Genomic DNA, 16277 nt, shown 5'->3' with positions numbered 1-16277 from the left:
ACGACCATGTATAGTAAGGCGTTTTTTGCTGAAAAAAAATCGACCATGTATAGTAAGGCGTTTTTAGCTGAAAAAAATGACCATGTATAGTAAGGCGTTTTTCGCTGGAAAAAAAAACGACCATGTATAGTAAGGCGTTTTTTGCTGAAAAAAATGACCATGTATATAAGGCGTTTTTTGCTGAAAAAAACGACCATGTATAGTAAGGCGTTTTAGCTGAAAAAAATGACCATGTAGAGTAAGGCGTTTTAGCTGAAAAAAATGACCATGTATAGTAAGGCGTTTTTTGCTGAAAAAAAACGACCATGTATAGTAAGGTGTTTTTTGCTGAAAAAAATCGACCATGTATAGTAAGGCATTTTTTGCTGAAAAAAACCCACCATGTATAGTAAGGCGTTTTTAGCTGAAAAAAATGACCATGTATAGTAAGGCGTTTTTTTCCGAAAAAAAACCCGACCATGTATAGTAAGGCGTTTTTTTCCGAAAATAAAAAACGACCATGTATAGTAAGGCGTTTTTTGCTGAAAAAAATCGACCATGTATAGTAAGGCGTTTTTCGCTGAAAAAAAACGACCATGTATAGTAAGGCGTTTTAGCTGAAAAAAATGACCATGTATAGTAAGGCGTTTTTTTTCCGAAAAAAAACCCGACCATGTATATTAAGGCGTTTTTTGCTGAAAAAAACGACCATGTATAGTAAGGCGTTTTAGCTGAAAAAAAATGACCATGTATAGTAAGGCGTTTTTCTGCTGAAAAAAAACGACCATGTATAGTAAGGCGTTTTTAGCTGAAAAAAAACGACCATGTATAGTAAGGCCTTTTTAGCTGAAAAAAATGAGCATGTATAGTAAGGCGTTTTTTTCCGAGAAAAAAAACGACCATGTATAGTAAGGCGTTTTTTGCTGAAAAAAATCAACCATGTATAGTAAGGCGTTTTTAGCTGAAAAAAATGACCATGTATAGTAAGGCGTTTTAGCGGAAAAAAACGACCATGTATAGTAAGGCGTTTTAGCTGAAAAAAATGACCATGTATAGTAAGGCGTTTTTTTCAGAGAAAAAAAAACGACCATGTATAGTAAGCCGTTTTTTGCTGAAAAAAACGACCATGTATAGTAAGGCCTTTTAGCTGAAAAAAATGACCATGTATAGTAAGGCGTTTTTTTCCGGAAAAAAAAACGACCATGTATAGTAAGGCGTTTTTTGCTGAAAAAAAAACGACCATGTATAGTAAGGCATTTTTTGCTGGAAAAAAACGACCATGTATAGTAAGGCGTTTTTTTGCTGAAAAAAATGACCATGTATAATAAGGCATTTTTTGCTGAAAAAAACCCACCATGTATAGTAAGGCGTTTTTAGCTGAAAAAAATGACCATGTATAGTAAGGCGTTTTTTTCCGAAAAAAAAAAAACGACCATGTATAGTAAGGCGTTTTTTTCCGAAAAAAAACGACCATGTATAGTAAGGCGTTTTTTGCTGAAAAAAATCGACCATGTATAGTAAGGCGTTTTTCGCTGAAAAAAAACGACCATGTATAGTAAGGCGTTTTAGCTGAAAAAAATGACCATGTATAGTAAGGCGTTTTTTTTTTCCGAAAAAAAAAACCCGACCATGTATATTAGGGCGTTTTTTGCTGAAAAAAACGACCATGTATAGTAAGGCGTTTTAGCTGAAAAAAAATGACCATGTATAGTAAGGCGTTTTTCTGCTGAAAAAAAACGACCATGTATAGTAAGGCATTTTTTGCTGAAAAAAAATGACCATGTATAGTAAGGCGTTTTTAGCTGAAAAAAATGACCATGTATAGTAAGGCATTTTTCTCGAAAAAAAAACAACCATGTATAGTAAGGCGTTTTTAGCTGAAAAAAACGACCATGTATAGTAAGGCATTTTTTGCTGAAAAAAAAATGACCATGTATAGTAAGGCGTTTTTTGCGGAAAAAACAACCATGTATAGTAAGGCATTTTTTCCTGGAAAAAAAACGACCATGTATAGTAAGGCGTTTTTTGCAGAAAAAAACAACCATGTATTGTAAGGCATTTTTTGCTGAAAAAAACCGACCATGTATAGTAAGGCATTTTTTGCTGAAAAAAAAAATGACCATGTATAGTAAGGCGTTTTTTTGCGGAAAAAACAACCATGTATAGTAAGGCGTTTTTAGCTGAAAAAAACGACCAAGTATAGTAAGGTGTTTTTTTCGGAAAAAAATCGACCATGTATAGTAAGGCGTTTTTCGCTGAAAAAAAACGACCATGTATAGTAAGGCGTTTTAGCTGAAAAAAAATGACCATGTATATAGTAAGGCGTTTTTTGCTGAAAAAACGACCATGTATAATAAGGCGTTTTTAGCTGAAAAAAATGACCATGTATAGTAAGGCGTTTTTCGCTGAAAAAAACGATCATGTATAGTTAGGCATTTTTAGCTTAAAAAATGACCATGTATAGTAAGGCGTTTTTTTTCTCGAAAAAAACAACCATGTATAGTAAGGCCTTTTTAGCTAAAAAAAAAACGACCATGTATATAGTAAGGCGTTTTTTTGCTGAAAAAATCCACGATGTATAGTAAGGCGTTTTTAGCCGAAAAAAACGACCATGTATAGTAAGGTATTTTTTGCTGAAAAAAAAAACCGACCATGTATAGTAAGGCGTTTTTAGCTGAAAAGAAAGGTGTGTAGAGAGAGAGAGAGAGACATTTTCTTGAATCACAAGGTGAACTTTCACTCCACTTTGTATCACGTTGCCTCCGTCTCAACGTCTTCGCCCTGTGCTTGCTCATGTCGACATCTTGGCATGGCCGCCGGGATGAATCATGTTTCTGCAAGTGTGCAAAAAAAAAAAAAAAATAGGAGGGGTAGGGGGTGACGGGGCTTGCGATTCCCAAAAAATATTGAGATTCGTAAATCAAGCATTTGCCAAAAATAAAAAAAAGTAACAACTGCACAGCATTTTTTGGCCGTTGGCTTTGACGGCAACAATGAGGCTATGAACTTTGTGGTGAAGAAGGGGCTATATCGGGTCAAAAAAGGAGCGAGGCACACTCCCAAACCACATTTTTGGGGGCATAGAGCTATCATTTTTAATTTGAACTCAGAGGCGGGACAGCTCAAGGGATGTGCAGAAGACGTTTTGCGAGCATGGGTCGAATGGAGGTGCCAGGTTTCTCTCTGCACGGCTGCGATTGGTGAAAAAAAAAACTTTTTTTTTCTCCATCTCTGTCACATACAGTGATAAATTGGCTTACGAACTTAATTGCTTCCCAGACAGATTGTGTAAGGCGAAAAGTGCGTATCCCAAAAAATCATTTCCCATAGGAAACCATTAAAATGAGAATAATCCGTTCCCAGGTCCCCATAAAACCTAATTTTCTTTCTAACTTTCTAATTTTCTAAGCACCAAAACTACACAAAATATACCCTATTTATGTATAATAAATGTGCTATGGTATTATAATTAAAGAAATAAACTGTACTGTATAATACAGTGGTTTTATTTATTTTTGTGATGGTCGATGGCTTGATGGAGTGGCCGCTTTCATCAGCATTAAACACTTAATGAGGAATGTAGCCTTTCTTCTTTCACCATTTTGAGGAATGATCCCTTGGAGGTGCTTTCTCTGCCATAATTTTACCTACTTCCTCATCAATTGTGTTCTGTTTAGCCGCGTTGATAGCTTTTTGCATCAAGTGTATAGATGGCTTGTGCGGGTTGTTTGTGGAGCCTGATTGATGGGATATTTTAATCTTGCAGTCTACACTCTGCGTTTGAACTATCAAAGTTGAAACGAGTCCAAATTTCACTGTTTTCTATCCATTTTCTCACACATCACTCATTGTGACACGCGCCAGCATTCACTCAATCTGGAATATAGAAAGCTAGCCAGCAAGCTAACAGATAGCCATATAGCTAATAAATAGCTAGACAGCCAGCCAATAGATAGCAAATAGATAGCCAGCTAGACAGTTCGCTAACTAGCTAGATAGCATATAGCTAATAAATAGCCAGCTACATAGCTACATGTGTTAATGGATAGCAAATAGATATTAGCCATTTAATGTCTGGCTAGATAGCTTACTCTTTATTATTATTATTACTATCACAAATGGCCGCGACAGTCGCATCAGAAAAAATAAATAAAAAAAGATTTAAAGTTACTGGCAATTTTAATGAAAATAACACCAAACTCTTTTAAGTGACAAGTTGTATATACCAAAATTAATTCGTATGGATTTTATTTTTATTTTTCTGTTATGTAGGTCACCATTATGGAATTTGCTCATCACGCCATGTATGTGCACAAGTGCGCATAAAATGGTTGACTTGAAAAGTTGATTTTTGGCCTAAAAAATGGACAAGTTGTTTGAGAGAATCTACACTGCAGTTCAATAATTTAGTACTGTTCAATAGTTGCTTTTATAGACAGATTATGTTTTACTTGACTGAATTATGTGAATAATATTGACTAGGTATCGATTTAATCAAGATGGATGTTATAGTTGCCGTCTTTGCCTGGCAAAACATTTGACTATTTCACTTTGGAAGAGTTATACATTGCCGCCCTCTAGCGGCCATATACGGTATAGCAGTCAAAGGGAAACAGTGAACCGATATCGAAGTGTGGGCTTTGTTTTAAGGAGAGAATCTCGTTCTTTCTGAGATGGTGAAAAACAATTAATATTTGGAAGTATAATCGCTGAAGGCCAAATTTATCCTGTGACTTTATAAAGTGTCCTTGAGAGTTTTGAAAGGCGCTAATAAATGAAATGTATCATTATTATGATACAGTGATTCATTGATACCTCAGTTTACGAACCCCTTGGTTTACAAACTTTTCGGTTTACGATCGTTACATATATTAAAATTTTACCTTGGCATACGAACTTCTTTCGTACACGTAGCTGCCTCAATGAGTGATGTGTCTTTTGCGAACGACCCCGTTCTTCTAAGAACAAAATGGCAGCCGACTGTTTTTGTCCTCTATTCCCCGCCCCCAGTCTTCGGTTAAAGTCACGTGATTGGTCAAGAACGCAGCAGTGACGGGCGGTGGTTTGTACATTAAAGAGACAGGCAGACGACAGTGAGCAAGTTTCAACTTTGATAGCCAAAGGCAGAGTGTAGACTGCAAGGTTAAAATATCCCATTAATCAGGCTCCACAAACAACCCACACAAGCCATCTGTACACTTGATGCAAAAAGCTATCAACCCAGCTAAACAGAACACAATTGATGAGACACTAGATAAAATTATCACAAAGAAAGCACCTACAAGGGATCATTCCTCAAGATGGTGAAAGAAGGTTAAGTTCCTCATCAAGCGTTTAATGCTGAGGAAACCGGCCACTCCATTCCATCAAGCCATCAACGACCATCACAAAGGTAAATAAAATGACTTTATTATACAGTAGTTATTTCTTTAATTATAATACTATAGCACATTTATTATGCATAAAATAAGGTATATTTCGTGTAGTTTTAAGGCTTAGAAAATTAAATTAAAAAGTAGAAAATTATGTTTTATGGGGACTTGGGAACGGATTATTCTCATTTTAATGGTTTCCTATGGGAAATTAATTTTTGGGATACACACTTTTCGCCTTACATGGTCTGTCTGGGAACCAATTAAGTTTGTAAGCCAAGGTATCACTGTATTATTATTATTATTATTAACTGGGGATCAATTGTGTGTGTATCTCAATCAGAAGCACTAACAACGTGCATGTAGATGTCAATTACTTTTATTCAATAGCAATGCGGTTTTGGTCATGTCAAACTATTCCATGTCCAAGTCGTGCAGGCCCACCATTGACTCCCGTTTAAACCAAGGCAGAGGCAAAGGCACGTAGGGGTCGTACGTCCAATGAGGATAAACCCTCTTATACAAGTTCATCAGGACCGTGTCTTGGGAGCGCAGTTGACTATCAAAAACGCACTTCATGTGACCGTGTGTTCCTGAAAGAAAAAAAAGTGAAATAAATATATATATATATATAAATTAAACGCATTGTTATTATTAACATTTTTATTATTATTAGTATTATTGCTGTGAATGATCAATGATTTTTGATTTGTCTGACCTAAAGCCTCCTTGATGTGGCCCCTCCGACCCCATTTCGTGCGCAGCTCCACGGGTTTGAACCACATGATGTCATCTGGAACAAACAAACAAAAAAAAAAAAAGATTATGTAAACATCTAGGAAGCAAAAGACTAAAGAATGCTCACCTCGATTGAAGAACATGTAACGAACGACAGCAGAGCGCCGGTTAATTTTGAACGGGTGTCCGCTCAGCACGATCCTCTTGAGGGCAATGCGTTGAGGGTCACAACTGAGCAGGCTGCCGGTAGCTACCAGGTCCTGCACGCCTATGAGTACACAAGTTATTTAGAATGGTGAAGGAAAAAAAAAATCAAGATAGAATCAGGATGATTGAGTTCCGTTCCGACCAAACGGTCGTAAGTCGAAATGGTTGTAAGTCGAAATCCATTCAAAATGTTGAATAGAGACTCTGAGGCTAAATGACTCGCAAACTCTGGTGCCAACCCACAGTCGATTGCTGTGCGAACGTGAGATGCTGGCTGGCTGGCCAAAATTGTCGTACATGTTGCCGGCCTGCTCGCCCGTTGCGGTGCCAGGCGTAGAATTATTTTTTTTTTAAATAGGGTCTGGAGGTCGTGGTCGTAAGTACAGGTGGTCATACCTTGGATGTTACCTGTACATCGGAAAATACGGTAGTTGTTCTATTCGGGGGGAAAAATTAATGTTCACAAGAGTAGTAGAATACTAGAGTCGGATTGAAATGATCTTCGTAGTATAGTATAGTATAGTATAGTATAGTATAGTATAGCGTAGTGTAGTATAGTAAAGTATAGTATAGTGTAGTATAGTATAGTGTAGTTTCGTATAGTATAGTGTAGTATAGTGTAGTTTCGTATAGTATAGTATAGTTTCGTATAGTATAGTGTAGCGTAGTATAGTATAGTGTAGCGTAGTATAGTATAGCGTAGTGTAATATAGTAGAGTATAGTGTAGTTTCGTATAGTATAGTATAGTACCGTACAGTATAGTTTCGTATAGTTTCGTATAGTATAGTGTAGTATAGTGTAGTTTCGTATAGTACAGTATAGTATAGTATAGTATAGTATTTCTGCTGATCTCACCATCGTCCCTCTGTTTGAAGAGCAGGACTCCTGTTGGCGGGAAGGTGATGGGAGCATATACCGACACCACAGTGGGGGCGTCCGGCCGGAGGAAGCGTTCCATCTTGTGCTTGTCGGCTAAATAGCAACAACAGTTAGCACCTGAGTGGTTTAGCGTGAATAATGAATCAAAGAGGGTGAATGAAGCAAGTACCGGAGGTGTGCTGAGAGAATATGGGCGAGGCCCGAAACCGTCGAAAACCGCAATGGAACACTAGCTCCTCTTTGGATTTGATGGGCTCTGTGTTGCTGGGATGCCTTCTTACCAAAAGGTGCATCACTGACATCTATAAATGTAGCAAAATCAAACTTTTATGGTTTTTTTTTTGTAACAATTTTTGTTTGAGGCGCACAAGGACCTTTTGTTCATGGGGGAGAAGCGACACGAGCACCAGCGGCCTGCCTCCCTGCACGCTCTCCATCACCGATGAAGGCACATCGTTGATATGGAGCGTGACGTACCAGCCCACCTGCGCGGCACAGAACGGTGTTAAGATAGCTCCAGATCGCTAACAGATTTGCTCACCATGGCGCCTTCCTCCTCTTCTGAGGCTTCGGCCAGAATGCGGCGGCGGGTGCGCTCAAAACTCTGGAACTGGAAGATGCGCGAATAGTTGTGAGGTAAGTTCTCCATGGGGTCCCAGGGGGAAGAGCGGAAACTTTTAAGACCCCGGTAGCGCTGGAACCTGGAGGAAGGGGGGGAGATCAGTGTCAAAATGAGAAGATCAAGCAGTAAAGGCATTGAAGATCTATTTTTAAGCTTATTAATCACAGCTATAAATAAGTAAGTAAATAAATAAATACACAAATGTATTCGGGAAATAAATAAATACATGTATTCGGGAATTGAAAATATGACAGAGAAATTTGGGTTTTGTTTGTTATACTAATAATAATAATAAATGTTATTTCAAACCTCAATGACACTTTACAATCACAAAACAGGGACGTAAATAATAATATAATTTTTCTTGTTTGTGTGCTGATGAAACAATTTTTGTATGATTACTTATTAGCTAGCTTTCTATCTATTTGAGCTACTTTCGGTTTGAGTGAACGCTAGCGCGTGTGGCTGCCGCTGCTCACCCACAGAAAAACCTATCCTGCGACTGTAAAGTAACCTTGAGAGTTTTGAAAGGCGCTTAGAAATGAAATGTATCTAGCTAGCTGGCTATCTATTAGCTATATAGCTATCTAGCTAGCTGGCTATGTATTAGCTATATAGCTATCTATCTATTAGCTATATAGCTATGTAGCTAGCTATCTATTAACTACATAGCTAGCTAGCTATCTGTCTAGCTGGCTATCTATTAGCTAGCTCGCTTTCTATCTATTTGCGTTACTCCTGGGTTGATTGAACGTTGCTCACACACAGAAAAACTTATCCTGTGACTGAAAATTGACCCAGAGGGTTTTAAAAAGCCGCTTATAAATGAAATGTATGTATGTCTTATTATGAAAAATAAATCTGCAAATACAAGCTACTTGGTTGATATTTGGAGGGCCATAATCAGCCAGGCAAATTAAACCCCCAAAACTACATATGAAAGGACTTATGGGTAAAACTCGGAACGCACCTGATTTTAGCTGCCACGTCAATGGGTGTGTCCAACTCATCGGGGAACATTTCATTGGCTCTCGCCTCGCGGTAACGTTTCAGACCTTCTTCTTCCTCCGTCTCGTCCATGTGCTCGTCGTAGCGCTGGTCGGATCCCGCTCGCTCTGTGTAGGACAATTCTTCTTCCTCTTCGTCTTCTGAGGCAAGGTATGAACCTCCATCCTGAACAGAAACCAGAAAATGATCATTTACAGACTAAGCGGTAAGAACACCAGACAAAAGTCTGTAGTTATATATTTACAAACAAAACAAATCACGTACAGTGATACCTCGGTTTACGAACCACCTGGCTTACGAACTTTTATTTATGGAAATTTTACCTTGGCATACAAACTTTTTTCATACACGGAGCTGCTTCAATGAGTGATGTGTCGTTCGCGAACGAGCCTGTTCTTCTAAGAACAAAATGGCAGTTTATTTCTTTAATTATAATACCATAGCACATTTATTATACATAAAATAAGGTATATTTTGTGTAGTTTTAAGGCTTAGAAAATTAAATTCGAAAGTAGAAAATTATGTTTTATGGGGACCTGGGAACGGATTATTCTCATTTTAATGGTTTCCTATGGGAAATGAATTTTTGGGATACACACTCTGGGAACCAATTAAGTTCGTAAGCCAAGGTATCACTGTATTCCTGAAATGTGCTAGTCTGAAATGTGCTATATAAATAGTTGCCTACTCTAATATGAAAACCAGCAACCATTGGGCATTTATGTACTTCCCCGCGATGACATGAAGACACAGTAGGTGGTTGAACCTATACCGTATTTGAAGAACCCTATTGTTACTCGCGCATATTCTTGTCTGTGAAGTTCAAACATCAAACAAGCGATTTGTCTTTGATTCCTTTGAAGCAAAGCTGGAAATAAATCATTTGGGCGAAGCCTGGCCGTGTCCAGACAGGAAGTGAGTCGTGTTCGTCGAGCAGGAAGATAAGAAAGAGGCTTGCCTGCACCAAAGCGCTATTGTTTTGGCTTAAAGCCTGCTGCGGCTTGGTTAAATAAACGAACACAAACTGCTTTAATGTTGAATTTGTTTAGTTCCATAATTGGACAACTGCAATTATTTGTCAACAAAATACAGTGATACCTTGGCTTACGAACGCTTTAGCTAACGAACTTTTCGCCATACGAACATTACATTCTCGAGAATACAGTATAATCTTGGCATACGCACTAGTTTTCGGCGGACGAACCAAACCACTCAGCGGCTGGCGGACTAGTTTTCCACACCCCCCTGTCGTAGTGCAGATGTGGTTTGTTATCGAGTGGAGTACTTTTGCGATTATGGGAGCGAAAAAGACCCCACCACAGGCTCGTGTTAAGTCGAAGAGGACACAAAACAAAATTACAGTCGAGGAGAAGAAGGAGATCATTGAAAAACACAAACGAGGTGTACGTTTGTGTGACTTAGCGTTACGCTAAGTCGACCATTGCTACGTGTGGCCAAAGATGTTTCTGTGTTTTCTCAGCAACGGTCTCAGGCAATAGAAGAGGTTAAAAAACTTCTGTTGATTTGGATTAACGAAAAGCAGCTAGCAGGGGACATTGTGAGTGAAGGTATTATCACCGAGAAAGCACGGCAACTTCACTTGGATATCAAGAGGCAACCACATCAACGAGCATCACAAAGGTAAATAAAACAACTTTATTATATAGTACAGTTTATTTCTATAATTACAATCCAATAGCATGTTTATTATACATAAAATAAGGTCTATTTTGTGTAGTTTTAAGGCTTATTTAGAAGAAAATTATGTTTTATGGGGACCTGGGAACGGATTATTCTCATTTTTAATGATTTCTTATGGGAAATAAATGTTTGGTAGATGAACTTTTCGTTTTACACACACTCTGGGAACCAATTAAGTTGGTAAACCGAGGCATCACTATTTATTAAACACAAAATCAACAAATTCGGATCCCACAAAAAATGGTGACTGTGACACTTTTCAAATGAGATTTTGGTGGAAACCATTTGATGGAAATGCTTTAAATAAACTAAGGATACGGTTTACCTGTGAGTCATCGTCGTTCCCTTCAGGGATCTCATCCATCATTTCATCATCGCCATCATCGTCTTCGCTGCTTTCTTCGTCGACGTCAGAGTTTTCATCATTATCCACGATCCACGCCGCTTGGTAGTCGGATGTTCCTTTTGGAACTTTCATCACGTGCTTGCTTTTTCTGGCCTCTAACAGACAGCAATTAAATGTGAATTATTATAACGTGATATCATTGATCTTTTGGGTAACAGTTGCCGTTTGTGATTATAATAATAATAATAATACATTTCGTTTAGAAGCGCCTTTCAAAACTCTCAAGGACACTTTAGAGTCACAGTATATGTTTTTCCGCAGGTGAGCAGCGGCAGCCAGATGTGCCAGCGTTCACTCAACCCTGGAAGTAATTCAAAAATAAAAGTTGTCGTTTTTTTCCCCAAAATTTTGGTGACGCGCTCGCACACACTGACACACGTTTTTACAAAATGGTGGGGACTAGGTGTGCAAAGGATTTGCTCCATGGGAACCCCATTTCAAACATGAAACTCATACATATGTGATTATACAACACAATTTACCCCAAAAAGAGAACTTTTAAGGTTGTAAATTATTGTTTTTATTACCAAAAGTTCCTCTTACATATAATGATGATGATTCAAATAGTTCTGAAGAGGAAAGCATACATGTTTGCAATCGATTAAAGAATTTATTTGTGCCATTTTGAGGCAACATTGGGGGGAAAAAAAAGGCACAAAATGGCGGCCTCCTGTGGCCACCTCCGTTTCCACAGGCTGATAAATTCCTTATACGGCGCTTGGACGCCCTCTTCTGGCGGCTTTTGGTTGCAACACGAGGTCCCCAGACCAAACAAGTACAGCAAAATACATTGACGTGATGTGATGGAAGGACCGCTACAATGCGTCTTTTTTTTACGGTCAGGGGCGGTCCTTCAGTGACGTCACATACGGACTCGTCACCAACTCAAAAACTAGACTTCCTGAATATTCAGCGCAAGTCTTAAAACATAAAATATAGCAATATGCGCTCAGTAGAAGTCATTTGATTTTACAAATTATGGACACAACTTGTCCGGAGACGACGGTTGTCCTTTAAATCAGCTTTTTGTTTTTACCTTTGATTCCTGCTTCATTAATAATGACCATAACAGTCTTATTTCATACCTTCCGCCTCAAGCAGCTCTGATTCTGTAGGCCATGTCTGCTCTGCATCCATGGGGTCCACCTCAGCTTCGGCCTGCAGGCTTTCCCTACAGGAGGGGTCCGCTTTCATGAGCACCCTCGCAGGGGCCTCTGATTCATCACCATCCTGCAAAAAGAACACACAAATATCAAACACAGCTAAATGGAAAATCTGAGCAGTCTGCGTTTCATTAAAATCCTACCATCATGTCAACCTCTCCAGCCTTGCCGCGTTTGCCCGGTCTGGGTGCAGTCGTGTTCAAGGGAAGTGGATCCATCGGAGCGTCGATTTGACTCAGCTGAAAATCACCGTGTCCACTGATGTGAACGAGCCTGTCCACTCGCAGAGGACGACCACGGACATACCCGGAGACACACAGTGTGCCAACGCCGGCGGAGCTAGCAGACGTGGCGCCGGGTGTAAAAGTGACGCGCTGGGCTACAAGATGAGAGCGTTTGGACCGAAAGCCCAGTTTCCGTTGTCTCTGCGTGCCCAAATGTCTGAGCAGAAGGGTGACATCTTGGTCCGAGTCCAAAGGGAAGAGACGGGCTTCGGGAAAGCGTATTTCTGTGATTTTGGACAGCGCCCTGCGGCTATCCACCTTCTTCTTCACTGGGAGGTCAGTGATGCCCTGACACACTAGAGCTGTGGATTTTTTTTTTTTGGAAGCAACAGATCAGTATTATACATGAATAAAATACAATCAAAACGTGACAGTGATAAAGGTTACACGTACCAAAGCTCGGGAGGCCCTGGGCAAATAGACAGGAAAGACAGTAGTCTCCGTAGCTATCCCAGCCTTCATCGGTATTCAGCACGAAAACAAGGCTATCCGCTGTCTTTGCGATATCGAGCAGTGAATGTATGTCATCTGTGCAGAGAGACAAAATACAGACCAGGATGAGGAACTGACAGCCAGGCAGTCCGCGGCCATACTGGGAGAGACTACTTGATTGTAAAACTTTATCATTAAAATACAGTGATACATTGGCTCACAAACTTAATTGGTTCCCAGACAGTGTGTAAGGCGAAAAGTGTGTATCCCAAAAATTAATTTCCCATAGGAAACCATGGGATGAAAATGAGAATAATCCGTTCCCAGGTCCCCAAAAAACATAATTTTCTACTTTCTAATTATCTAAGCCTTAAAACTACACAAAATATACCTTATTTTATGTATAATAAATGTGATATGGTATTATAATTAAAGAAATAAACTGTACTGTACGATAAAGTCATTTTATTTACCTTTACAATGGTCATTGATGGCTTGATGGAATGGAGTAGCCAGTTTCATCAGCATTAAACACTTGATGAGGAACTTCTGTCACCATCTTGAGAAATGATCCCTTGTAGGTGCTTTCTCTGTGATAATTTTATCTAGTTCCTCATCAATTGTGTTCTGTTTAGCTGGGTTGATGGCTTTTTGCATCACGTGTACAGATGGCTTGTGCGGGTTATTCGTGGAGCCTGATTGATGGGATATTTTAACCTTTCAGCCTACACTCTGCCTTTGAACTATCAAAGTTGAAACTCTCACTGTCATCTGCATGTCTCTTTTATGTTTAAACCACCTCCCCTCACTGCTGCGTTCTTCACCAATCACGTGGCTTTAACCGAAGACTGGGGGCAGGGAATAGAGGACATAAATGAGTCGGCTGCCATTTTCTTGTTAGGAGAACAGGCACGTTCGCGAACGACACATCACTCACTGTGGCAGCTCCGTGTGTATCCCGAAAAATAGTTTGTTTGCCAAGGTAAACCGAGGTATCACTATACAATAATATACATAATTTAATTCAATTTTTTTACATGGAAAAAACACAAAGCACATGCTTGCACAAACATAGAAGCGCGACCTGAACCAAGATTTGAACCTTACCTGTCTTGGTTGTGAGAAAGGTAAATCTTTGTTTAAAGCGAGGCACAACCATTCCGAAACTGTCGCTGGCACCACTGACAGACTGCTCCTGGAGTACAACGCCACCTGCACCCTCTTGACGGAGCATTTTGGTAACAACCCTGACATCTACTGCGGCATGGAGAGGGACCACCGCAACCAGAATAGGAGGACCGTCCCTGCTGCCTAGGCGGCGCTTCTCCGTTAGCACCTAACACAATGACAAATATTAAAATTCAGATGTGATATTCAATATGATATTTTTACGCTACGGTGGTAAATGCTTAAAGTTCTGATTTGGATGAATTATGATGAATGATTGTGGATGGATGGGTGGGTTATGGGTGGATGGATGGAAATTGATGGATGGATGCATAAAATCAAATTGCAGATGTAGACCTCCCATGTAAATGTAGCCTCGTTGATTAGCATTTGTAAATACCATGTCTCTCTTGTTCTTGCGTAGTTGATTAGCTTTGTTCTTTCTGTCCACCTTCCGTTGCTCCTTTCTTTGTTTTTTGGTGAGCGCTATCACGGACACCCTTCCTGCAGGAGATTGTATATGGTTTGGACAAACTTGGGAAGCCGTAAGAAATCATTTAACATGGTTTTCATAGTGTAGTGAATACAAAAAAAACTCATGTATGTGCTTAGAATACGAGAATAGCTGTTTGTAGGTACGCTACAGTGAGCTATATTCCACCGCGATTGTTTCTGTCCAGTGAACCGAGCGCACTCTGTACTCGCAGTCGTATATCATTGCATTTTTGTGAAGTACGTAATCGTTTTTCGTGGGCTTTTCCAAGCCATGAAGCTTATGATGACGTATTACACGTTTCCCTTCATGCTGGTTCTTGAAATTTCCAAATACGACAACAAGAAACGGGGGATAAAAATGATTGAAGTTTACGCTGTTTTTGCTAACACTACAGTTTATAAAGGTGAGTAAGTTGTATTTTAATAACTCATAAAAGTGGTAGAATATATATTTTTCTCCATAACTGCCAAGTTTCAAGCAAAAAGAAGCATTAGCATATATATTTCTAGAGCTTGCAATTTTCTTTCCTAGTATTCAGTGACAGCCATTTTTTACTTCTGACGAAAATCTGCCTGCATTAGATTTTTAATATTTGCTCATTTATATTTTGAATCTTTTCTTGTGTTTTCTGTTCTTGTTTAGAAGTTCAAAACTTTCCAATGGTGCCTCACTCGTTAAAACCTGCCAAAAATTAAGAACGTTATGATAGTTTTAACTGTAATAAAGAACTCGTGCACAGATTTTCATTGTTTTAATTGTGTAATTATAGGCAGAAAATCCCCTCATATTTCGAAAATTAAAAATTCCATTATTTCCATATTATTTGTCATAGAACAATAATCTATACATCATTTGAAAGCTATTTAAATGCACTTTAATGTTATTAGAAAATGTGTGATGAATTATTATTGAAAAACGTTGTCACATCCCTTCTGTTTGTAAACAAGATAAAATTAAAGCGTTTTGTTATTTTTGCTTTCACGAGATAATTCCTGCATCTCAAACGTCAAGTGTACAAATTACGAGCATTCTAAATTGCAAACTACTAGAAACAACAAGCACAATACTATTGCTCGACAAACATCGCTATGACTGTCATTCGTATCAGTAAATCCACACACAAGATTTTTTTTGTTAGCCGCTTTAACGCTAGTCAAGGAATGCTAATTTGTGTCTTATTCGAAATAAAATGACACTCACCTTTGTTTTCTCTCTCAATTTCACCTTTTGTCCGATGCCTGCCATGTTTGTGGCCTTTGTTTTTCTGCTTATAGACCCCCGGACGATGGCCTTGCTGCTTTTCGCTGGTTGCCACCATTTTTTTACCACGTGCACTGGTACAATCTGACGTACTTCCGTAATCGTTACGTCATTTCAGTAAACGTCATATACTTCCGGTATTTGTTTCTGTTTCGAAATAAAAGCTTTGCAGTAAACAAATGGTCCAGTGATGACTTGAAAATAGCAATCCAAACCTAACCATACATTTGTTATAATGCCTTCGCATTAAAGAAAGAAGTGCAGCTACGTGTTTAAAATTCACAAAATAGTGTCTTGCCTTTCTTAATTATTTCGCTTTATTCAATTGTCTTGTTGAAAAGACACTTTGATTCGCTCTTCTTTCATCTAGCAACTGTAAACAACAAAACTTATGCTGGACTATGGTTATGATCGTATGACTGTCCACGTCTTTTGTTATTTTATATGTGAAAGCGCTATATAAATATGCATTTACATTATTTAATAATTATTGGGTCTTCTTTTCCTTTCGGCTTTTTCCCTTCATGGGGTCGCCACAGAAAATCAGTGTCCTCCATCTGTA

At 38.9% G+C, this 16277-nt stretch overlaps 1 protein-coding gene across 1 annotated transcript; it reads right to left on the bottom strand.

Moving 5' to 3' along the window:
- Positions 1-5690: 5690 nt before the first annotated feature.
- Positions 5691-15813, bottom strand: tsr1 (TSR1 ribosome maturation factor). Its single transcript, XM_089014415.1, has 15 exons — positions 15656-15813; positions 14360-14463; positions 13900-14128; positions 12754-12888; positions 12220-12662; positions 11999-12143; positions 10833-11008; positions 8769-8971; positions 7718-7877; positions 7551-7661; positions 7346-7478; positions 7153-7269; positions 6217-6357; positions 6070-6144; positions 5691-5944 (listed from the first exon to the last, which is right to left on the bottom strand). Exons 1-15 carry the CDS (start codon positions 15771-15773, stop codon positions 5766-5768), a joined length of 2469 nt encoding a protein of 822 aa, XP_088870541.1. The 5' UTR covers positions 15774-15813; the 3' UTR covers positions 5691-5765.
- Positions 15814-16277: the final 464 nt, after the last annotated feature.

This window comes from Hippocampus bargibanti, linkage group LG14, assembly GCF_051943395.1.
Source record: "Hippocampus bargibanti isolate YZ-2025 linkage group LG14, ASM5194339v1, whole genome shotgun sequence".
Taxonomy (NCBI): domain Eukaryota; kingdom Metazoa; phylum Chordata; class Actinopteri; order Syngnathiformes; family Syngnathidae; genus Hippocampus; species Hippocampus bargibanti.
This window is presented reverse-complemented; position numbering and strand designations above follow the sequence as displayed.